A 24,707-nucleotide genomic window follows, 5' to 3' on the forward strand; every position below is an offset into this window, starting at 1 on the left:
TACCGTGACATTACCCATTGGTTTGAGGACTCCTGTTTTGAAGTCTTACGTTTGACATTTTGGCTGTCACCATCTTGGTTTTCTCGAGCCAGAGGTGACCATACTTGGATGAGGGGGTAGAGCTGTGGAGGAACAAGGGGTGGATCTCAATCATAGACTGTAGCGATTCTTCGCCGACAGCCAGTCACTTAATTATGCATAACTTTAAGCCTTAATAACATGTTTATATCTGCTGTAAATGTGGGGCATTTAAACATGGGGGTCTATGGGGATCGACTGGCTTCTGGAGCCAGCCTCAAGTGGCCATTAGCGGAACTGCAGTTTATGGTATTTATGCACTGGGTTTATTTTTCAGCCTTGGAGGTTTCCACTTGGTCAACACAACACCACACTGATGTTGAATGTGGAAATAGGAAACTGTTTGCTAACATGTTCACCACACTAACGTCATAAAGCAATAATTGTTGTGTGCACAGCTTGTTATAATGCCCCAAAGTGCCCAAGAAACACTCACTGATGAGGTTTGGTAGTGGTAGCTCTCTCTGTATGTGACTTTACACACGTACAAACATGTCACAGCTTGAGCAAGTTGAATAAATTAATGTAGTTAAAGAAACATCCATGTGTCCTAGTGACACTTACTCTGATCATTGCTGCTGTGTAAACCATACTTATGAAGAACCGGTCGTGCCTCCAGTTAGCAACAGTATGTGGCTGTTACATGTCTGTCTCTCTCCTCCTGATCGTTCCCTTCTGTCCCTCTACTCTCTGAAGACAAGGGCCTTTTTGTTCAAAAGGGAAATCATAGGACTCACATGCTTTGGAAGAGAGAAAGTGAGTGATCACAGCAGAGGATAGGGTTATTCAGAGGAGAAGAGCAAGTCAGAGGAGCGGACTGAAGTCATCTTGAGCTGGATAAGGACTTCAGAACTGGACAGCTACGAACTAGATTGGACCGGACCTGACAGGATACCTTAATATGGATAATGAAAAAGATGAAACAGAGGATCAGACAGAAGATGTGCCAGAAGGTAAAACAAGTGTCAAAAAACATGAGCTGCAACTTTTAATCAGATGGAGGAACAGTTTCTGGTTTGTACTGTAACTCAGTTAATTATGTCTCTCAGTAATCAATGAATTGATAAGTTTATAAAATGTCAGCATCACAAATTCCAAGATCCCAAAGTGACATCTTCAACTGATTGATTGCAATGACATAAAACAGAGTACGAGCAAAAAATATTCGACTTTCACATTTGATTGTTGCATCTGCTTTGACAGATTGATACAAACCAGTCAAAATGAATTTCCTTGAAGAAAGTTCAAGCTTTCGTTTAAAGGTACCTTTCGTAAAGGTACCAAAGAGTTGTCTTGACTGAGAACATATCTACTGTATATCTGCAGTGATCTCATGTACAATGTTCAGACAGTTTTTTTCTTGAATGGCTGTGAATGATTTGAAATGCAACAGGTTTCGCCCAAGAAAGCTTCATTGGTTTAATGATGCCATCAGGCTATTTCTCATGACTGAGAACTTAAAATCCTGAGGTAGCACACAAAAAATGTCATAACTGAATTTCAAAATTGTATCATGCTGTTGAAGTATATAGGCTAGTTGAAAACTATAGCCCCTTCTACATTGCCCTTCAAGGCGGGAATATCACGCCATTATGCCACCTTGTGGTGTCATATATAAGGCGCAATCGCAAAATGCGCGAGACAGAGTGCTCCCACCTTTAAGCTGCCATGAGAGGTACCAACAGCGCTGACACTGTAGATGTGTTAACAGGACAGCCAGCAGGATGAGACCGAGGGCAGGATGGGTGCGACGTGTATTATGTGTGTGTGACCCATGGTGGGAGATTTAAAAGTAGCCGTTAGCAGTTAGTGGTTAACTCAAAGAAGAAGAACAGTGGCTGTAAATGTCTGCAAACTGGGAAAACAATAAAATTCAGGAGCTCATAAGGAGCTGATATTATTTGAGGGTTACAGAAATCCATCAACAACACCTCACCCAATGTTTAGTTTTTTTCATAAACACAACATTCACCTGCATTTTTGATAAGAATCCCTTGATTTTTCTTTTTTATGTGGGACATTTAATCTCATCAGTTTTCTTTGGTGGAAAAAAAGTCCAAAATATATCTCTGACATTTCTGTACTCAATTACTTGCTACTTATCATCCAACATAGGCCTATACGCTGATACAGATATATCTGTAATAATCTAATATCCACCAATCATATCGACCCGGCTGATTTGTCTGTCTAGCTTAGTGGTCGGCAACTTTAACCATTAAGAGAGCCATTACTGGCCAAAAAGAGAAATAAAAAGCCTGTTAAGTCTAAATTAACCCATCAGCATTGCAAAGAGGTCTTAATGAGCATTCATTAATATAATGTAGGACAAGGTGGCCACTCTGCAGTGGGCTATTTGTAATTATTAAGTACTTTAGCTTTGCAGTGTTGGTGGTAAAAGCAAATGGATCTGTCCACACACTATGAATCCTCTATTTTACCCCAAGACTTTACCTTTTTTTGGATTTTGAATCCAAAGCTAGCCTTGCTAAAGAGACGCCCAGGCTAACCACCGCTGCTGAAGTTCATCAAAATTTAGAGGAAAAGGCAGGCCATATGGGGGCGTCGGTGACTTAATGGAGCTATATGTAAGAAATATAAAGCAAATAGTCATAAAATCCTCCTAATATGTCACAGAGGCTAAGGAATAATGTTCATATAACATACTGATCTCACCGACAACAACAGTACAGCCGGAATATTCGCATTTTAAAAATTTTTTTACGGTCCACAAATCATGTTTATGTTTTGAATTTGTGTTTTGGCCTGTTGCGCCACCCACCGCCATCTACCAGTCACACAGTCAGTAGAGTCTCAGCATCAGTTACACTGAGCTACAGCAGCACGGCAAGCAGCATTAGCAGTGTCCCGGTACATAGCATTAGCAGTCCGGGCTTGCTCGAACGGCCTGCTGGAAAACCGGAGATCAAGGACGCGGTGACGCTATTTTTTGGAGCATAATGCTCCAAAAAATATCTTAACAAAAAAAAAAAAAAGGCAGGCTGAGACATATGACGCACATTTTAGTTGATGAAATGTTATAAAGTGTTTTAATTTGATATATAAGCTACACATTTTTACAGTTGTAGAATGCAGGAATCACTTTAGGCCTACAACAATGACAAATGAAATTCTGAATGTTAAAAAATAAACGTTATTCATTTTCATATAATTTTACGTCAAAGCCACAGGGATCCAACTGGGAGGGACTAAAGAGCCACATGCGGCTCCAGAGGTGCAGATTGCCAACCCTGATCTGGCTCAATAGGAAATAATTATAGTCTGTAATTAAACTTTGAACCTTATTGTTCCAGGAGAAACACCACAACCAGTGTATTTAAAAGGCTAATCAGCATTTATAAATGCAAAAGAGTGCCCGAACCCTTCACACAATAGCATTTATTGGATTCCATGTAGGCTACATGTGCCTTACCATTGTATAATGACATACTATTAGTGGTGATGTTGTTGTTTAATTGATTTAAATAAATTATAAGAACTGTGAGGAGCATCATGTCTTTTCCTGTCTGTGCTCCAATCACAGAACCACATCCTCTTGGTTTCCCTGTGGCAATGATCTAACCACTCTTGTCTTTTAGCTTGAGGTCACTCTGGGACAGTATAATTTAACGTTGACATCTTGACACCAACTTTTTCTGAATTGTCTCAACTGAGGCCGACAGCACAAAGGGAAGCTGTCAGAGGAAATGTCCCATGTTGTAGGACCGTTGGATACTGTTCAGTCCTTCTTCTGATCCATCACAGTGGAGAAATATTACGCAGTACAGATGTCATGCATTGTGCCTACAGGCCTGATCAGTTATGCATGATAATACATGTAAAGTACGTATTTCAGATGACCCTGAGCAATGTTGACAGCAGCGTTGATCTCTGACATTCTCACAACAAACAGGAGCTTTGTGCTTTTATACAGACAGTTAACTGTCCCAGACTGTGCTGCAGTTAAAAGAAACAAAACATCATAAATATCTGCTCCTCGTGCAGCACTTTTCTCCAGCAGCCAGAAATCAGTGATTTCATCAGGAGGCACTTCCCAGAGCTGCTCCACTTGCAATGAATAGAAGACTTAGAGACTTATGGTTGCCACAAGTCATAGGACGATCGACATGTAAGGGGTGAAGGGACACTGAAACGATGCCTGTTGGATGAATTTCTCTTCTCAGGACTGGCACGTGTGGCACTTTCACATGACTGCTGAAGCACTCTGAAACCTTACTGTTCTGACCTCAACGTCTGTGGCATAAAATCAGTCTCGCAGACCAGACTTATTATTCTGCTTTGATAAAAACATGACATCACTTAAGGCCATAACTGTAATCTGTTAGGTGGTATATAATACTGTATGTCAATGTTTTGGATAGATTTAAATATCTTTTGTTCATGTGTTATGTTATGATTGAAAAGGCAGTTCAGTGCAGATTAAATTGTGTCTGATTTATATGACTCATAATGTTTGCGGTTGAATTTAAGGTATATACACCTAGAATTGACATTTATTCCTGAGAGTTAAAAAGCACATGTACTTTGCAGTTTAAAGGTCCAGTGTGTAGGATTTAGGGGGATTCATTGGCAGAAAGGGAATCTAATATTTCTAATCATGTTTTCATTGGCGTATTACCACCTGAAACTAAGAATCGTTGTGTTTTCGTTGCCTTAGAATGAACCGTTTATATCTACATACAGAGCAGGTAGGATATACAGTATAGCTGGATACAGCGTTGGAACTGGGGCCCCTGTTCATTCCTATGAAAGTTGCTCAGTGGGGCATGAAGCCAAGACTTATGTGGTATGAAATTATCTGGATCTTTTGCATTGTGGGGCCCCTAGAGCAAGCACACTAGAGACGTAGGGCATCCGAACAACTAACTTCTGGTGTAGTCCTTCACTAACTTGATTCATTCATTCATTTTCCATAACCACTTATCCTGTTAGGGGTCACGGGGGGGATGGAGCATATCCCAGCTGACATTAGGTGAGAGGCAGGGTACACCCTGGACAGGTCACCAGACTATCACAGGGCTGACACATAGAGACAGACAACCAATCACACCTACGGCAATTTAGAGTCTTTGGACTGTGGGAGGAAGCCGGAGTACCTGGAGCCCCACCGTGGGTTCAAACCAGGAACCCTCTTGCTGTGAGGCAACAATGCCAACCACTGCACCATCATGCCGCCCTCCTTCGCCAACTTGAATGGGGATAAAAAAGGATTTAATCGGCCAGCTCTTCTAGACTTTTAATGTTACCAAATGGCTTAAATCCCTATAGCATAACTAGTCATTTTGCGGGGCTGTGATGCTCAAAAAAAGTGTATCCACTAATTTATAGATGTGTCTTTCCCAGTTTAAGTCTATGGAAAGTCTTTTCATCCATGTGCTAATTAAATTTTGGGCAGCATCGATAATTCTGGAGTCAGATAAGTCCTTATAACATCTCTGTTGTGGTCTCTGTTCTGAGTTTAAGATTTTGAATTCTGTCAAGATTTTAAGAAACAGATAATAAGATTTTCTTGTGACAACAGTAAAGTTCATTGTTCACAGTGGAAGTTTCCACCTCTGATGCCAGTCAAGCCAGCGTAATGTGAAATTACATTTTCTCCATTTTTATGTTTAATTAACACATCATTAGCCAAGCTTTGAACGAGTCACTACTAACTGTTGCTGTGCTGGCTGCTAACTGAGTTTTTTGTTTTTTTCTTTTAGATACAGAAGAAAATGTGGCAGAGGAGACTGACCTAGAGATTGTTCAGGTAATCAAGAGCTCTCCGTGTAGGGTGACGTTATAAGAACAAGCACTAATAACTGCCATTATTTTATAAGCAAACTCCGATACACCTTGTGAAGGTGACAAACCTACGACTCCCTTTGATTAGAGGCTGGAGGCTCTTCTGTTGTCATTAAAACTTTCCCTCCAACTGTCAGGAGCAGAGGTCTAAACCTTTCTACAATATCACTCTTCCATATGTTACAAGTGTTTTGGGAATTTGTGCTGGCTGCTCTAACTAAACTACAGGAGAGAGCACATCAGGTCAGTCCTAGCTGCTCTGCACTGACTTCCTGTTACATTTACAATTGATTTCAAGCTCCTCCTCCATGGTTACAAAACCCTATATGGGCTATTTGCCTCCAAGAACACTGCGATCAGCTGCTGTTGGTTTATTGGATTTCCAGAAACAGCCAGAAGAAGATCAGAGATGCAGCCTTTGTCAATTACGCCCAAAAGCTATGGAACACATTACCCATAGATATCAGGGAAGCCGGCTAAAAACTTATCCGTTCACTTTAGCCTTTAACTAGCTCTGACTTTCCTGATACAGGTCTTAAACTCTTTCTATTTACGCTTCAAGCTGCTGCAACTCTTTTAAAAAACCTGATTTATGATTTATAGTTTTACCATTCTATGATTTCATTAATCAGGTCTGTTTTATGTTCATACATAAAACTATTTTCATGAGAAGCTCTCAGTGCTTATACTACCCTTATTGTAAAGCTCTAAATATAGTTTATTAGCCAGTAGAATAACATTTACTTTGCAATTTTTTCAGTTTTGACCATATGACGTGACCTTTGTGCACTTGACCTCTTGTAAATCAGTGTAGTAAACTTGGGCCTTTAAGCCTGGAGGTTAACTTTACTAGCTGCCATAAAAGGTTGCTATGAAAAAGCTACCATAACTAACAAAAGCTGCAAGAAATTAAATACTACTGTTCTCAAATGGAGTCCTGAGTGAGACCACTATGATTCTCACATTATATCCTCATGAACAATGAGGTTTATGGGGAATTCATACCGTCGTGGCTCTTTAGATCTGCAACCCCCCCAAGTGTAAGGCAGCACAGTAGCCCTGTCATATGCTGATAGCATCAAAAAGGAAGGAAAGCAGGAGGCAAACAAGACAGATGCTCTATTCAGTCTGCTGCCTGATGCCTTTCACATGACTGAGAGCGAGCAACAGAGAGATGCAAAGACAGGACGAGAGAGAGCTGCTTCCACCCGTGTTATGTTCTCATTCCCATGAGTTGATTCAGTTATCCCTGCTGAATAAATTCAATCAGCTATTAATGAAAAAATGCAGAGAAAAAGGGAGGTGGATAAAGAGTCGACTGCTAAAAGAATATCAGTGAGAAGAGATGAGAAATGGCATTTGTTAAAAAAAGCAGGATTGTGTATGATGAAGGGATGGGCTGTTTACGGAAATGGTCTCTAATCTAAAAGAAGTCTGAGAAAACCCGAGTTAAGATGCACCAAAACCAAAATAAAAACTAAACCCCATAAAGATCCCACAGAGGGATCCTTACAGAGGAATTTAACACATTGATAGATTAAATGTGAGGATTTATGGCCGTAAAACAACTAAACAAATGAACAAAATCATGCAGAACTTGAAAGAGGTCAAGCAAATATTTCGACAACTCAAGAAACAGCAGCAAAATCACCAAAGAACTGTATTAGATCATGATCATTGGTGCAAAGTTTCGACTTTTTCAAATTTGATCCTTTTGTTAGTTGTTCATGAGTTACACGCTTTATAAATATTTCAACTTTATAAACGTTATGAGTTTGTTGTTCGTTCACACATATTGTTTTTTGTCCTTGTCATACATATCGAGCCTGGTCTTACTCTGAAGTCGTCAAAACCCGGAGCTTGGGCAGTGATTTGCGGCGTCAGAAACCAATGAATGATACGCGGCCAGTCGCCGTTATAGTTTAATGGCAATCGGTGTTGTCAGGGGGAAACGTGGCAGGCCAAGGACAAAAGTTAAGGCAGCGAAAGTCCGACTGGGGCGGGCAGGACAGGTAGTGGATGGGTCCAACAAACCCAGGACTTTCACCCGAGAGAGCAGTGTGCTTTTGTTGTTGAAGGAAAAACAAAAGTCCATTTGCGTTGTTGTACAGACGGAAGTATATTTTGAAAGAAGACAATGCATGTAACAGGCAGAACTTGACACGGCGTCCAAGAACGTCAACAATCAACACCTCCAGGGTACCTTGGACGTCATATCTGGACGTGGAAAGTCCATGACCAAATGTCAGCTGCACAGAGCCGTAACCCAGTGAATCCTTTAAATTCTTCTTCCTCTTTTCATTTGAAGCAATCAACACCCCAAAACACGCCACTGACAACATTACGTATTCCTCTGCTTCTTGTGACGCAGCTGCAGGGCCTGGTGACAGAGCTGCGCGAGGGGCTTCATGCTGCTTTGACGGAGCTGTGCGAGCTGCGCCAGAGGGACAACAGCCTGGAGGAGAAGCTCCAGGCGCATCAGACTGATGTGGATGATAGGATAATGGGCCTCAAGAACTCGCTCAACACTTTCAAGGTGCTGGAGATGCTACACAGTGAAAACACACACACACACACACACACACACACACACACACACACACACATAGAGTCTATTCTTGGTGAGGTGGAGAGGCCACTGTAATATAATTTAGAGCATCTGACTTGAACCGTAAACTAATTTCAGTGATTAGACAGAGGGCAGCTCTTTCAGACATACTCACAGACATGTAGCTTCCTCTGTGCAGCTCATGTTGTAACATCTGTGTGAACTTACTGTTTCGGGTTTATTACATTATCTACGCAGACACCAACACATCCCTTACACATGCATTTGTCGTATTCTAGGCGTGTGGTATATCACGGTGTAAAATACAACCCAGACACTGTCAGTCTTATCAGTTCACATGCAGCGACACTAATGCAGTTCCTTGGTATAATCTGCTTTCAGGAGGAGCTGAACGTGGTGTTGTTCCACATAAAGGATGTGTCCAGCAGACAGAGGGAGGTGCAGAAGAAGATTGAACTGCTGCAGTCAGAGAACACCAAAGATCTCATATCTGTTCCACACAGGTAGGGCTGCAGATACACACACAAATGTTTCATCCAAAAAATATAGTTACCTCTAGCGTGCCTGCTTATGCCAATAAAGTGCTGTTGAGCTTTACTGTGTTGTATAACTTGGTAAATAAAGTTTTTAACTTATGTTACTTCTCCTGCTGCTGATTTATCCCAAAGCAGAAAGGGCTCCAAGGCAGATTTGCTGTCAGCATCAGGGGATGAACACATCTGTATGCCCAGCCAGGCAGACCTCAGTGTCATTCAGCACTTCTTTTCCAGTCTGCCCAACAGCGGGTCACCACAGAGGAGCAACACATCGACACAGAGTGAGTCTATGTGCGACTGTCAGTCATGTCTAACCACTGAGCTAGAAGGAAGTGAGGAAAATGAGATGACAGACCGATAAGAGCCAGTTAGTCACATCTTTGTGTGTGTGTGTGTTGCAGCCTCTACCTCTGAGCAGGAGGCTCAGCAGCAGCTGCAGCAGCAGAGAGGGTGTCCATCCAAATCTCCGGCGTGGGGAGAGAGGAAGAGCAGCAGAGACGACACAGAGGCAGCCAACAGCTCCACTGAAAACAGTAAGAAATACAACATATGTGTTAATGCAACCAATAATAATACTACTGCTGCAACCACTGCTGATAACACCACTACTCACAGTCTGCTCACTAATCTACACAAACAATACCTGTCCATTCATCAGAGGAATGTGATGTCTCAGTGAGACATTTTGGGAAATTGTCCTTTTCGCTATCTTGCAAATACTTAGATAAAAAGATCAATATCAATTTCACATCTGTTCATTAAATACAAGGGCACAGCCAACACTCAGTAAAGTTAGCTTAGCATAAAGACTGGAAACAAGGGGAAACAGCTAGCCTACCCTAATCCAAGGTAATAAAGTCCAAACGCACAAAGTAGAAAAACCATTGGGTTGCCAGTCACCCAGAGGACTCTCCAGGAAGTCACTACACCCGGTCAAGAAATACTGACTGTACAAGCACATTGTGTTATTTTCAAACTTTGGTTTTTGTACCGATTTAACACACAAGATTTGATGTGTTATTTAGTGAGCTTTAAGCCCAACTCAGACCAAAGATTCGCAACAAGACGAAACCATTTTAGAACGTTGCAGTGATATGAACTGGCTGTCTGAGCTTGAGTAAAGCCGGCTGATGGTGTCACCTGCAACTCAGCTGGTCACATTGCCGTAGGCTGGTTTTAGAACATAAAGCTCGTCACCTTGAGTCAAAGTGACCACAGACGGTGTGTTTCCTTGCTGCTGCAGGTGCTCCGTCCCCGCCGAGCCCTCTGTTGCATCCTCACGTGTGCCAGTGTCTAGGGTGACCATATTTTGACTTCCAAAAAAGAGGACACTCGCCCCGGCCACGAGATAGCCTACTAAAATGATACTCGCAGTTTACTCAAAGATGCCTTATAATTTTAATATATTTAAAGTTTATATGTATGGATAGAAAATTCAGTTATACAAAATAATATCTCTCAAAGACAGAAATTTAGATAGGCTTCTCAGAGGTTACTCAACTTGCTTTTATTATGCCTTAAATAATAATCTTTTTACAAGTTTCAATTGTACAAAAATAAATGTAAATGTAAAATAAATGTAAAATCTCTGGAATGAAATAATGATATAAATAATGTCTCTTCTGTATTAGAAAAATCAACTTGTAAAATAATAGCTATCTTTTCAAGTCTTACTGGACAAATAAATAATATGAAATAATGTTCTAAATAATACCTCTTCTGTATTAGAAAATCCAACTTTGAGCTCCCCGGCGCCTTTATTAGACACAGAATCATATGTGCCAGCTTTGCACACGGTGCACTCAGCCTCCCATATATCCCGACCAGGTCGGGACGGTAAGTTGGCATCTTGGAAGCTTAGAATAATGCTGCGCCACGGGTGTCCGCTGCTTCCTCGTTGTGAGTGTTGGAGATCCGCCGATAAGGCAGCCTCTTGGGGATTACGCACACACACCTGGCTCTATCCCAGTGTATCCAAATCCACCTATTAGTACCTCTAAAATTCTCGACAAGACGAGTTGAAAGAGGCGACAACTTACAATGTGCCGTTCTGCAACATTCTGAAAATGTGCGGTATCACACCAATGCAACTAGATGAAACGGTGTATCATCTCTATGCAACAACTCTCTGTACTTCTGTTCTGATTTGCAGCTTTTCGGGTTCACTTTGTGGCTGAATATAATTTGTAGCTTCCTAAAATATGAATGAGGATAGTGATAGTGAGATGAGGATAGTGATAGTGAGATACTGGCTACAGCTGCATTTGTAGTAGTGATGAATGGTGAAAAACTAAACAAAATGAGCATCAGATGGACGGAAATAAAAGCAGGCTACAAACTCCAGTGAGACAGTGGTTAATGTGATCACTGCGTACATACACATACACACATACACACACACACACACACACACACAAGGAAAACCAGACATTATCATCAATTTATAAACACCCCCGGACACCCCAGACAGGACGTGAAAAGTGGACATGTCCGGGCAAAAGAGGACGTTTGGTCAGCCTACCAGTGTCGGACAGTACTGCTCGCTCTATGTGCTTACAGTCCATCTGATGCTCATTTTGTTTCTGTTTTTCACCATTCATCACTACTACAAATGCAGCTGTAGCCAGTATCTCACTATCACTATCCTCATTCATATTTTAGGAAGCTACAAATTATATTCAGCCACAAAGTGAACCTGAAAAGCTGCAAATCAGAACAGAAGTACAGAGAGTTGTTGCATAGAGATGATACACCATTTCATCTAGTTGCATTGGTGTGATACCGCACATTTTCAGAATGTTGCAGAACGGCACATTGTAAGTTGTCGCCACTTTCAACTCATCTTGTCGAGAATCTTAGAGGTACTAATAGGTGGATTTGGATACATTGGGATAGAGCCAGGCTAGCTGTTTCCCTCTGTTTCTAGTCTTCATGCTAAGCTAAGCTAAGCTAACTGTCTCTTGGCTCCAGCTTAACGTTGAAAACACACATGAAACTTGTGTCGATCTTTTCATCTAAGGGAATACACATATTTTCCCAAAATGTCAAACTTCTCCTTTGATTTGAACAGATGACTGCACCAGTGGCAAAAAAAATCAGATGACATAATCCCAAGCCCATATCACAAAACCACTGGATGTCAGTCTGAGAAACAAGAAGAATAAATAAACTACAGATGACTTTTATGTGACTCAATATAAATTAGATTTACACTGTGTTTGTGTGTGTGTGTGTGTGTGTGTGTGTGTGTGTGTGCAGATAAGAGACAGAGAGTGGCTCTGGAGCTGCTGGAGTCAGAGAGAGTTTATGTGTCCCACCTGTCTCTGTTACTGAAGGCCAATATCTCCTTTAATGGATCAGAAGCTCTCACCTCTAAGGACAAGCGGTAAGCCTGCGGACACACAAAGACAGCTGAGTTCAGGTTGATAAAAGGGGTCAACATATGAAAGTCTTACATGCATATCAACAACACACCTTAAAAGATAATATCAACATTTCATTTCAGCATGTACATTTAATAAGATACACACACAACCTTTGGAAACGCAGAATGACCCAGATATCTCCAGCCTTATCTGATGTAGAAAAGACCTCTAAGCCATAAAATTCAATAAATGTCACAGTCATTTCTATCTTTGTCTCTGACGAATATCCTCATAAACACACACAGATTAACACTCAGATTTATTCCGGGAGCAGCTACTGATCTAATTTCAGAGTTTACAATGCGGGATGACTGGAAGTAAACTAATCAAATAAAAGCAGGCTACAAACTCCAGTGAGACAGTGGTTAATGTGATCACTGCGTCAGCGTCAGCACAGGTGTTCCCTATAACCAAAGGCACCAATGAAAAGGTGCAAATGCTGAACTAGTTGTTGATGATTGCATTTGTTTTAATTTGATTTACCTGCTGCCAAATGTCTGACACATAAGATGGCACAATAACTGTAAGAAAGTTTAGTTCATTACAAGACAGTACAACCATGAAGGAAAACACTAGTTGGTGGCGGTTTCTGTGAAGTGTTGTAAAGTTTAGTAGATTTAAAACACACGTTAAACACACATTAAACACACGTTAAACACACATTAAACACACGTTAAACACACATTAAACACACATTAAACATGGTTTAATAGAGACAGTTTCAAACACAAGTACACAAATCAGCTTCACTATAACTCAGCATTCACAGACAAACACTTGTCTTTATCTGGACACATTTTCCACATAAATAACAACATGCTAACATTATTAGCACGAGCCTATGGCATTTTACATTGTATAAATTAGCCTAGCAGCTAGCAGACTTTTCCTCTTCTCATATGAAACCAGGGACAACAGCAACATTTAACAAAGGTAACGTTACAAAATTCGACTCCATTACAACTCACAAGGTTCACTGAAAAAACAACTGTCTTATACTAAACACGTATTCCAAACAAATACAACATGCTAATGTTATTAGCACAAGCCTATGGCATTTTACATTGTATAAATTAGCCTAGCAGCTAGCAGACTTTTCCTCTTCTCATAAAAAACCAGGGACAACAGCAACATTTAACAAAGGTAACATTTCAAAATTCGACTCCATTACAGCTCACAAGGTTCACCGACAAAACAACTGTCAACACTAAACACGTTTTCCAAACAAATACAACATGCTAACGTTATTAGCACAAGCCTATGGCATTTTACATTGTATAAATTAGCCTAGCGACTAGCGGAGATTTCCCCTGCTCATATGAAGCCCGGATAAATCACACACAAGACTTACATGCTATTTTTGTGGAGGCGTTATTGTCTTCACAATTTATTGTTTCTTATCTGTGAAATAAAAGTAAATAAAAGCACCCAGATCTTTCAGAGCATGTTTCATTCTCATTTTAAAATCTTATGCCATGTCTGGTTTTATACAACAAAGAAAATTTTCTCTCCTCTTCGTTCTTTCTCGCTGTCTTTAGTCCATTTCCGAGCACTCTGAGGTTTCTGATCCAGCAGCACCTTGAACTCCTCCATACTCTCCAGGAACGTGTGCTCAAGTGTCAGTGGCAAGGCATCATGGGAGACGTGTTCATGAGACTCACCAGCAAAGAGGTAAACCACAAACACAGAATCTGAATACATAAAGTACTCTGTATAAACTACCAGTAAGAGAACCTGTGTGCTCACCAACACCAAACTGTACCGAGATAGATAATCATCTTTTCTAACTGACACTGGCTTCCTCAAACAATATTTGGCTCTTATTTTTTGGTTGTTAAGTATCCACGCTGTTCTATTGCCACATAATATTGGAGGCATTTCACCAGAAGATGTTGGTGAAGATTCTCATGACATCATAACACACTGACGCAGAAGCTTGTTCACCTTAAGGACAAAACACTCAGGCAAAAGCAGAGCAATGTTGTGTATGTAGTTCAGTGCAGCCAGGAATGTACAGACTTATACACTGGTGAAACAAACCAATTACTCCACAAGCACATGGAGAGCCAGCTCCTCAGGTCAAGACACTTACATCTAAAGGAGAAGGTACACTCCTTCGAGGACAGCAATGTGCACATCTTGGCCAGAGAAGGAAGATGGTTTGAAGGAGGAGTGAAAGAAGCCACCTATGTCAAATTTGAACAAACATCGTTAAACAGAGGAGGTGGCCTACGACACCACTTACTGTATCACCCACCTACAATGCAGTCTTAGGATCCCTCCCCACACGGCTTAACACCCATTCACACCTGGACCTATCAAACCCGAATGACACATAAGATGGCGGAGTGGGCCAACGCTTCACATGTGATTTTGATGACTCTAAGGTTCACACCCACACAGGTGAAAGCTTGTGACTCCGCACCAGTCTATTGCCCTGTTTCCACTGAGAAGTACGGTACAGTTCGGTTCAGTACGCTTTTTTTCTGTTTCCACTGTGAAGTTTAAGTTTAAGTTTATTTACTTTATTAATCCCCCTGAGGGGAAATTCAATGTTTTCACTCTTGCTTGTCAATTACACACAGGTCTGAAAGACACACACATGCACACCCACGAAAAGTTGTGGATGGTACCAATGGGACTGTTCCGTGCCATCCCCCATACTGTAGCTATGTTTCCATCCAAAAGTGATTCGAATCATTGGGAAACGCATTAAAAGAAATACGAATCCTGTGTGTTTCCATTAAATGTACGGACTCACGCGAATTTTCCGCAGAACCGGAAACAAAACAAGTTTCGCATTCTTCTTCTTCTGCATTTTCTGGCGGTTGGCAACCAGCTTGTAAATGCATTACCGCCTTCCCGACCCAGAGTGTGGATATCATCATGGAGAGAGGTGCACTACGTCAGACTTAATTCGAACATAACTGTTTCCATCCCCCGTTTTGCGAATCGTCATTTTTTCCGAATCAACCAAAACCCGGCTAAAGCAAGCGTATTTTAGTTTGTGCGAATCAGGGGATTTTAATTCGAATTTTGGCGTTTCCATCATAATTTTCCGATGCGATACTTCTAGATACCCTGTCTGAAGGGTTACTCTTGGTTCCAAAGGTACCATACCGAAAGTCTTCGGTGGACACAGGGCTTATTCAAACTGAAGAAGCCTCTTGGGTGAGAGGTGAAACGTCTTCAAGAAACTCAAGCAAGTCCAGTTGCCTACAATGTAGCACTTAAGATATCACCAGATTATTTTTCTCCTGACAATTCTGTGGATGTAGATATATCTATACACCATGTACTGGCTTGTAAAGTAAAAACCTCAAAAGTCTTGACACGCTGCTTAGTCTTGAATAAGGAATTCAGCCTGATCCGTTTGTAACCACTCTGTGTCTGCATTTGTAATAGAGCATTCCACTTGTTTGCACTTCGTCGCTCCATTTTGTCATATTTTGACCACTGTGGACAAAATATTTCAAGAAATCTTTTGGTATAATTCAATTAAATCCAGCACCACAACCACCACAAACCACAGCCTTCGAAGTGACCACAGAGCTGAATGAGCTCTTTGTTGACGCTGGCACAGTTACAACCAGAATCAAATCTGAAAATCTCCAGAATGTAGGCAAGGGCGAGGTTTTTTTTTTACACTTGAGTGGACACATATGAAACAGAAGGGTTGGGGGTTGTCCACCAGAAAGTTTTTTGGCATCACGCACTTAATTTTCTGCTTTCTGGTGAATTTTCATGCATCAGTTTATGATGGAAATGTCCTAATTTCTTCAATATAAAGTCCTCTGATACTTTCATGTTTTAACAAGGGGACAAATGCCGTACTCTAAAAACTGCACCCCCGTGAAATCCATGCCTATGAATGTAGGATATATCTGGTATTTCTGTGGATATTTAAATAACCATATAATAGCCCTCAAAAGATTGGGAGCCCCCAGTTTACTCGCTTGTTAATCAAAACTTGCCATTCACAGGCACAGTGCTGTTCCAGACTTTTTAATGTAGGGGGGGGGGGGGTCAAAGGTTTGGTCTTGTGACAGCCCATTCATAATGAATCTGAATCACTTTGGCAGCCGTGACGGACATGAAATGAAATGTCAAATTCCAGCGGAGCCATGTTGAGAGCTGGAAAACAGATGTAGTACAAAGACAACAGTGGTTCTTGTGATCACTGTACAAAATTACTGATGGCAAAATGGCAAAAAACTAGTCTCAGACGCAACCCCCTGCAGGTTTTCTATAGTCATTGAATGCTGATGCCTATGTGAGGATTTTAATATTTTAAAAGGGTTATTCTTTTAAAACCTGTGAGTGCACTTCAGGGCCTCCGTCTCCAGTTGAGGGGATTTCCAGTCAGACAGAATTAGGACTTCAGTTTGACACTATAATGTTAGTAGTGTGAAAAACAATATGCTCTGGGGACGTGTGCAGATTTAAAGTATTTAAACAAACTTCAATGAGAGTTAAAAACAAAAAGTGTTTTGTAATATTAAGAAGGTGCTAATGGCGACCAGAACCCAGCTGACAGCCAAAAAATTAGATCCAACACACTGAAGCTAATGAGTCTATTCTATTAACGCCAACGTATGGCTGATTGGCTCGGAGTAAATGGGGGGAAATTAGGTAATTGGAAGGAACACCTTCCTATTTAGAAAAAATAAAGGCAGGGTTACAATGCATTATGGGTCCTAGCTCGCAAACTCAGAGCTTGAGGAAGGAAAGAAATAAAAAGAATGAAAGAAATCCTCCAACTACAAGCAGAATGCAAACACAGGTAGACTGAGCTCACACCAGAGAGAACGATCCATGTGGTGCAAAAGTTTATTTTTATTTGACATTTTTTTCCTTCCTTAATCCTATATTTAAGTTAATATATTTGACATTCATACAATATCAGTTATATAATATGTATTACCAACCCAGTCTCACTTCGAAGCTGTCGAAATCCGGCGGTAAGGCACTGAGTTGCAGCGTCAGACACAGATGAAAAAAGCCCTCCTTTAATGTCAGCATGATACATGGCCAGTTGCCGTTGGGATTTATACTTGTGCGTCAGCTCCATGTGGAACCTACGCCGTAGCTTACACACATGGCCTACGCCAATGTGAGCATTTATACTTGTGCTTTGGTTTATACTGCTTATACTGGACAGGAGTGGTGGACGGGTCAAACAAACATGGACTTTGACCTGGGAGAGCGGTGTTCGGGTTTCGTAAGATTCTAAAGCCAAACCATGTTCTTTTTTTCCTGAACCTAACCACGTGTTTTTGTTGTTGAACGAAAAAAAAAACGTCAATTTGCAGTGTTGTACCATCGTAGTGAGTTTATTTTGAAATAGACTGTATGTACACTGTAATTTCCTGTGAAAACATAAGTGTATTTTGAAAGAAGACAATGCATGTAACAGGCAGAACTTGACACGGCGTCCCAGAACGTCAACAACCAACACACCCAGGGTACCTTGCACGACGTATGTTGACATGGAAAGTCCATGACCAAGCGTTGGTATGTAACAAGGTCGGAGTGAGAATGTGTTGGTGGTACACAGTTCATCAAATGTCTAACGAAGTAACAAGAAGCTGCTATCCTGTTTGAAATATTTAATTTTTGCCAATAATTTACCTTCTCAGCTTAAACTTTATCGACCTTTAGCTCCACCTGCAAATATTTGTGAAGGCCACAGATCTGACGCTGACGATAACTTATCAAAGTTTAGATTTTGTAAAAATATGGCATCATACTTTCATTGCACTTTTGTAAGTTTTTAAAATGTTTTTTTACTCAAAAATATTTTCATAGGCATTTTATTTGTGTAGTGCGTTGTATGCCCTGTATGTATAATGTGAATTATAGGGAGGCCTGAAAATTATAGATTGTGCTGGTGGGGTTTCTGAAAACATCTCACCTCAACAAACAAAGAGCGTCATGAAATAAATTAGTGAATTGCTTGTGAAGTTAGTAAAGAAAATGCTGAAAAATGCTAGAAATGCTTAAAGGCAGACAATGCAGGGATCGTCAGCAAACAGTATTTCCAGGGAAAGAGATTTCTCTGCAGATAAATACATTGCTACACACTTCTAGTGGTCATAAGTGATGATTGAAAGGGATATTTTTGTACGAGTATATACATTGTTTTTGTAAGAAAGTCCTGCATAGTGTACTTTTAACCTGAAGAACAGCTGGAAGTTTATATTAACCTTCTTTATGTTCGTCAAACTCTTTTCTGACAGTGAAGGGAGGACAGGAAGTGGACATGTGTAGATGGTGCATGAACAAACTCGGACAGCATCTCTCTCTTCCTCCCCACAGAGTGACTTCTTGAACTTCTACGTGTCGTACCTGAAGGAGCTTCCAGACTGTCTGTCAGTCGTCACCATGCTTGCCTCCAGCTCCGTGAAATCTTCTGCCTTCCTGGAGGTAACACAAACAGAGAGATCAGGACAGGAAGTGACATGACAGGGAGGACATGTTATTGTATAGCACAAGAGAGTGTGACAGGGCAGACAGGACAGGATGTGATGATGAGTGAAGGGGATGAAAAGACAGAGAAGGACTAACACCAGCATCCCTGTGATTCTCAGACATATGTTTAAGTAGCTGGTGACTTACTGTAGTTGCCGCTTTAGCTGGTGATCCAAAAACTAAATTTTAAGCCCTGTTTGTGTACAGTAGCTACAGATACAGAAGAAAGTCACTGACTGGTCGACCTGTGCTTCCCTTTTTGCTCTGACTGGCCGCACGTTGCTTCCATCAGAGTGAAATAATGGGAGATGAATCCAGACCCTCGCTCCACACTCTGCTCCTCCAGCCGGTTCAGAGGATCCCTGAGTACCTGCTGCTGCTACAGGTTAGATTGACACACTTTACAATGCCACACACTGTCAATTCAAACTCAATCTTCACACAGGACATTTCATTTTTCATGTCATACATACAGCAATAATGCTTAAAGTTGCACTCTCTGGTTCCTCTCGGCCGTTTCAAAGCACAGTTGCAGAATTTTGTGCACAATCTTCTATATGCCGACGTCACATGTGTCTTAGCTGGTCTTTGTGATCACGTATAGTTGCCCTTTTTTGCGTTTTTATGGTTCACTTCTAGTTTATATAAACATACTTTTTGGCTTGTATTTGTAGTACTGTCCCTCACACAAGATTAAAGACGAAAGGTGATAGAGCCTTTAAGGCTGTTGCACCGAAATGGTGGAATGCACTACCTCATGAGCTGAGAGCGGCCTCTTCCATGGACATTTTTAAAAAGCAGTTAAAAACACATCTGTTTAGGCTTGCGTTCCATTAATTGTCCATTGTATCATCTCTGTATTTCGCTGCACTTTACTTTTTATTTGTTTTTGTGTATTTTTGCATTGTTTCTGTTATTGTATTTTTTGTATTTTATCTTGTGAAGCACTTTGTGAGTCCTCTCTGCGAGAAGTGCTATATAAATAAAATTTACTTACTTACTTACTAGTAATCTCATTTTGTGTTTTAAATTGCTTGTTTTAGAGCTTTATTTTTTTATTCTGTATTTTGTTGTTTTGTGTGTTGCTGCCTGTCTCGGCCACTCTTGAAAAAGAGATTTAAAAGAGGTTTTCCTGGTTAAATAAATAAAAGAGAAATACTAACGGGCGCGGATTCACAACAGCTGCAACCACATATACGTATGCATCCATCCAAATTTCAGCCTCCTCAGGCAAAAACTGTAGCCTCCAATGGTTGGGTAAATTCTTGTGGACTGACCAACCATCTGACAAAGTGAGCTATAGAGCTGCTGGTTGCTGATAGAATTTGAGAAGATGCATAAAGAAACAAACAGAGTGAAGACAGAAAAATATGTTTGATATCTCAACCCAATCGCCAGCATAACAGTTGGCATTGTACGTTTCTGCAAACCACCGATCTGTAACATTTTACATTATGTTGTAGCAGATATGTTGAAACTTTTCCTTTAGTTATGTTTAGGCACAAAAACCAGTCGGCTGCGGTCAGAAAAAGATCATGTTTTGCTTAAAATACCCACACAATCGCCGCTGGAAATGCTGTGATATGTTGCTAATGAACAACTGTGTTTGTTGTTTGTTGGTCTTGAACAGTGGTCTGCAGCTTGGCAGCCATCTTGTCAAGATCTCACACTATCCCCGCCACCTCTACAGTCAGTTTATATACATGTTATCAGAACTATGGTACATCTACAACATACAAATGTAACATATCCATGGTACAATGCCAACATTTTCCTCTGGCGACTGTAATGAGTCTGTAGACAGCATCTGCTCAAAGACTTGTGAACTTATATAATTTTAATATCCGTGTGTGCGTAGGGGCTTCTGAGGCAGACCGACGCAGAGCACCCGGACTACTACCTGCTGCTGGTGTGCATCCAGCAGTTCAGGTCCTTCACGGCTCAGTACCACCACCTCCTCCAGCACAACCAGGAGCTTCTGATGCACAACCGCAAGGAGGTGAAGAGGTCAGGATTACCACTCTGCAAAACGTAACGTTACATGCATGCTTCAGAGGTTTAACGAGACATATATTCTCACTGTGTTCTGCTGTGTGCTGCAGGTCGACCATGAAACAGCTGTTAAAGACAATGGAAGGTGGGATTCAAGCGAACAACATCGGCTCACCGTACCCGTGTAACAGTGCCATGTTGTGAGTATTCTACATTCATAACCAGCATGTCTCTTATTTGTTGCTAACCAGGTAGCACACCGTGGGTTTATCAGAGCTGTTGATATGAATTATCTTCCCCTCACAGAGAACATGCCAACCAGGTGAAGCGGAGCAAGCAGCGTCTCCTGGAGCAAATCCAGTCGCATCGGTTCCAGGACTGGGATCGGGAAAAGGATCATGACCCTCACTGTTATGACGCAGAGTGGCCCGCCCACGTCCCGTTCTTCAACCATGAGCCGAACCACAAACCATCAGGTCTGTGCTCACAGAAGCTTCTGATTACTGTAACAGATGACCCTCTGTGGTCTCTGTTTGATTATACATTATACTCTGGGCATTGACAGGAATGGTGTGAGTTTTAATAGGCTGATCTTGGGAGGTGTCAGTATGCACAATATCTGAAAAATCAAGTGCAAGACTGTCTGAAAGTGTGCATTGTTTTCCCTATTTGTAAGATTCATTGTGTTTTGACCCTCTCTATGACAGCATGTTCTTTGTTCAGCATTTCCTGACTATGAATAAATACCTCATATAACCCCATTTCAAAAGATCCAAACTATCCCTTTAAATGCTTTTGTGGTTGTTGCCCCATTGGTTAACCAGTCAACCAATCTTTGGCCTTCAGGTCTTGGCAGTATCCCAGAGACTGAGGGATCTGAGAGGTCCATGTCATACCAGCATCATCTGCCCTCCAGACCTGCAGACTTCCGTCAGGTTCAACCGGGGTCTGCTCTAGCGGATGCTCTCGGAGAGTTCCTTCTCCCTCCAGACCCCCCAGGGATGGAGAGCCTCTATGAGGAGGACAGAGGCTCCATTCATGATGTCTCCATGTTCGATCGCTGCTCCAGTGCTTCTTCAGATTCCTCCATCGACATCGCCTTTGTGAAGTGCCCCAAAGCGCCATTAGCGTCTCATCATGCTATGGCAGCCAATGTGCCTACAACTCGTGATGTCTTCGGCAATGGAGGCAGCCATGGGAATGGTTACAGCAAACTGCCCAACCGAGGGTGTGTATCTCCCGATGAAGCTGTGATGATGCGCCGCAATCAGCATCGCCCCCTTCAGGCCAGCCAGCGTAAGAGCAAGGTGAGCTTGTGTGTGCTTTAAGTTCAGACAAAGATTGTCAAATAATTGTGTAAAAATTAATGTATATGTCTTGTGTTGTCTAGTCACTGAACGGCCTGCAGATGGACAACACAGTGAGTAGTGTGGATAGTGGTCCTCTGTCAGACCACCTCCAAAGATTGGGACTGGGCAGCCATGCAAAGCTGGAGCGCCAGGGCAGTAAGGGCAGCAAAGGGTGCTCCACCCCGTCCCATAAGGTCCACAGCCCCCTGGGGAACAGAGGGGACATCGAAAAACAGGGCGATGATCTTCATGGGCTGCTCAGCATTGTGGGTTTCAGCAAATATGTCAACGAATCAATATATTTTTACCTGAAAGCTGTTTGTACCAATCAATGACTGGTCAATGCAAGGACATTTAAAATCGAGCAACACCCTCGATCCTTTTCTTAACTGTACATACGGCAGTCACTGTCTTTAGGAGACAGAAACACTATGAATGGTACCAAATGTCATCAAACCTAATTGTGTTCAACCCCACCAGGACTCCGGGTTCCAGTCGTGGGGCGACGAGCCAAAGTGGAGGGCGGGGACAGAGGAGAATAACCACACCCCCTTCAGCGAGAGGAGCAGGAAGCAGGACAAAGGAGGCTTCAGAAGCTCGTTCAAGAAACTCTTCAAGAAGAAGTAAGTTTTGAAGCTTTTTGGAAGTTATACGGACGTACGGATGAACGACTGATGATATACAGCATTGGTAAAGATTGGGAGTCATTTTCTGGGTACATGTCCAAACAATTCGGCCAATTAGCAACCAGTAGTGGCTAAAGCATAGGGTTAGTCACTACAGTAAGACTGGAAATATGAACATGAATGGCTTGATACTGTAGCTGCTTTGAGAGCAAATGCTGTCAAGAATTTCTTGAAGATAGAAAAAAGATGGAAGAACATGGACACTCTGACTTGGAACAGTGAACTTTACCCCGTGCTGTTTCTTTCTAACAGGAGCACTGATGAGAAGAAAGAGAGGGGAGGCGAGAAAACACCAGACAACCAAAACAACGGAGAACACGAGACACCGGGGAAAAATCCCAAACTGACACATCTGGAGTTAAACCGTGGCACAGCTGTATGAACACCACTCTGTCACACAGATTGAGGGTACATAAAAACTGAAGAAGTACAACATGAGGTTGTCTTTTTTAGAACTGCTGTACAGGTATAAGCTATTTAGCTGAGCAACTTTTCATCTCATCATTTCCAACTATGGATGTAATTTATATTTAAAAGACAAAAGTTCTGCCCCTGGCCTTCACACTGAAGGAAAGCACTTTTCATGGCTGCACTGCTGTGGACGCCATTTATAACAAAACAGCACTTATGGTTGAAATTTGGCTGAGTACTCCCACCAAAATGACACAGGAAGATAAGGCAGCAATGTGGCCTAGATTAGGCTGCATTAGTTTGGAGTCATTTTAGAATTAAATGTGACTATGCAGTCAAAGACCAGCTGAACTTTTTGTAAATGATGTGCTTATGAACGTGACCACTAGAGAGCGTAGTTTGACACAGTCCATGCCCATGCTGTAAATAGCTCTGCTCTACCTCCAGTTTCTAAACACTTCTCTGATAACAAACTTTTCTTTTTCTTTTTTGTGAAGGTGTTTTATTTGCACCCAGCTTTCAAATCAGTGCAAACCTAATTTAGAAACTCTTTTTAAGTGTTTAAAGTATATTATTTATATTATATTGACAGTAACCGTGATATTTGAAAATTACATTTTGATATCATGTAAATAATTCTGTTCCTTTTTGCTCTCGCTTGGTCTCCCTCCCCCAACGCCATCTGGTTGCCTTTTTTTTTTTATCTTTGCAATATGTTCACAAATTGCTCTTTTCATGCAGTTTTTGACAGTGAGGCCTTGTGTTCACCAAAGTGTTTTTCCCAGCTGAAAATGCCAGGTGCTCCTCCAGAGACGCCCATCTTAGTGCATCGTTTTTTCAGCTGAGATGCTTTGGTAGTGTTTGGTTGTTATGATACAGAATGCTTGCGGAAGTAAAAATGTTGGCACACAATAGAGCAGTGGTTCCCAACCGGTGGCTCACGGTCCAACAGAGGGTTGAGTGACTCGAGCACATGTCAAGCTTGTAAAAATCACACCTTAGTTTGAAGTACTGTGAGTTTCTGACGCAGAGCTTTTATTTTGAAGTGCCGTTTCCTGCTGAAGAGTGAGTGAATAACTGACAGCTTCTTAACAGAGACAGCAAACTAGCTCGACAACATGGACAAACGCAAGTGCTGAATGTGTTAAACTGTGTGGATCTTGCGCTGATGATTAAGGAGAGATCTGGACCCTGTGGATGGACCAGTTGGGAACCACTGCGGTGGAGTACTTGCTCTGGAGGAAGGGAAGGCTGAAGCACGTAGGGAGAGAAGATAGACACCCCCCTCAGTCATTATGGGTTCATGGGAGGAAACACATATTAATATATATACAGTATATTAACAGATTTCTCATCCACTGTTTTTGTTGTTCAGCTCTTGTACA

The 24,707-nt window shown here is 41.6% G+C and overlaps 1 protein-coding gene across 1 annotated transcript; it reads left to right on the top strand.

The window, feature by feature from the left end:
* Nucleotides 1-919: 919 nt before the first annotated feature.
* arhgef33 (Rho guanine nucleotide exchange factor (GEF) 33) lies at nt 920-23,293 on the top strand. The gene is made up of 17 exons (XM_050071769.1): nt 920-1,031; nt 5,802-5,848; nt 8,255-8,419; nt 8,834-8,955; nt 9,124-9,269; nt 9,390-9,521; nt 12,247-12,373; nt 13,952-14,084; nt 18,732-18,839; nt 19,177-19,269; nt 20,743-20,891; nt 20,987-21,076; nt 21,183-21,352; nt 21,723-22,183; nt 22,267-22,491; nt 22,706-22,848; nt 23,164-23,293. Exons 1-17 carry the CDS (start codon nt 980-982, stop codon nt 23,291-23,293), a joined length of 2,493 nt encoding a protein of 830 aa, XP_049927726.1. The 5' UTR covers nt 920-979.
* The last annotated feature ends 1,414 nt before the right edge of the window (nt 23,294-24,707 follow it).

The sequence above is a fragment of the Epinephelus moara genome, chromosome 19 (assembly GCF_006386435.1).
Source record: "Epinephelus moara isolate mb chromosome 19, YSFRI_EMoa_1.0, whole genome shotgun sequence".
In the NCBI taxonomy this organism is placed as follows: Eukaryota; Metazoa; Chordata; class Actinopteri; order Perciformes; family Serranidae; genus Epinephelus; species Epinephelus moara.

What these genes read in the sequence shown, in the direction of transcription:
- arhgef33 (XM_050071769.1), top strand. Translation starts at nt 980, where the DNA reads ATGGATAATGAAAAAGATGAAACAGAGGATCAGACAGAAGATGTGCCA. An exon ending in CTGACCTAGAGATTGTTCAG is followed by an intron (nt 5,849 to 8,254) that starts GTAATCAAGAGC and finishes CTTGTGACGCAG; the next exon opens with CTGCAGGGCCTGGTGACAGA. An exon ending in CTCATATCTGTTCCACACAG is followed by an intron (nt 8,956 to 9,123) that starts GTAGGGCTGCAG and finishes ATCCCAAAGCAG; the next exon opens with AAAGGGCTCCAAGGCAGATT.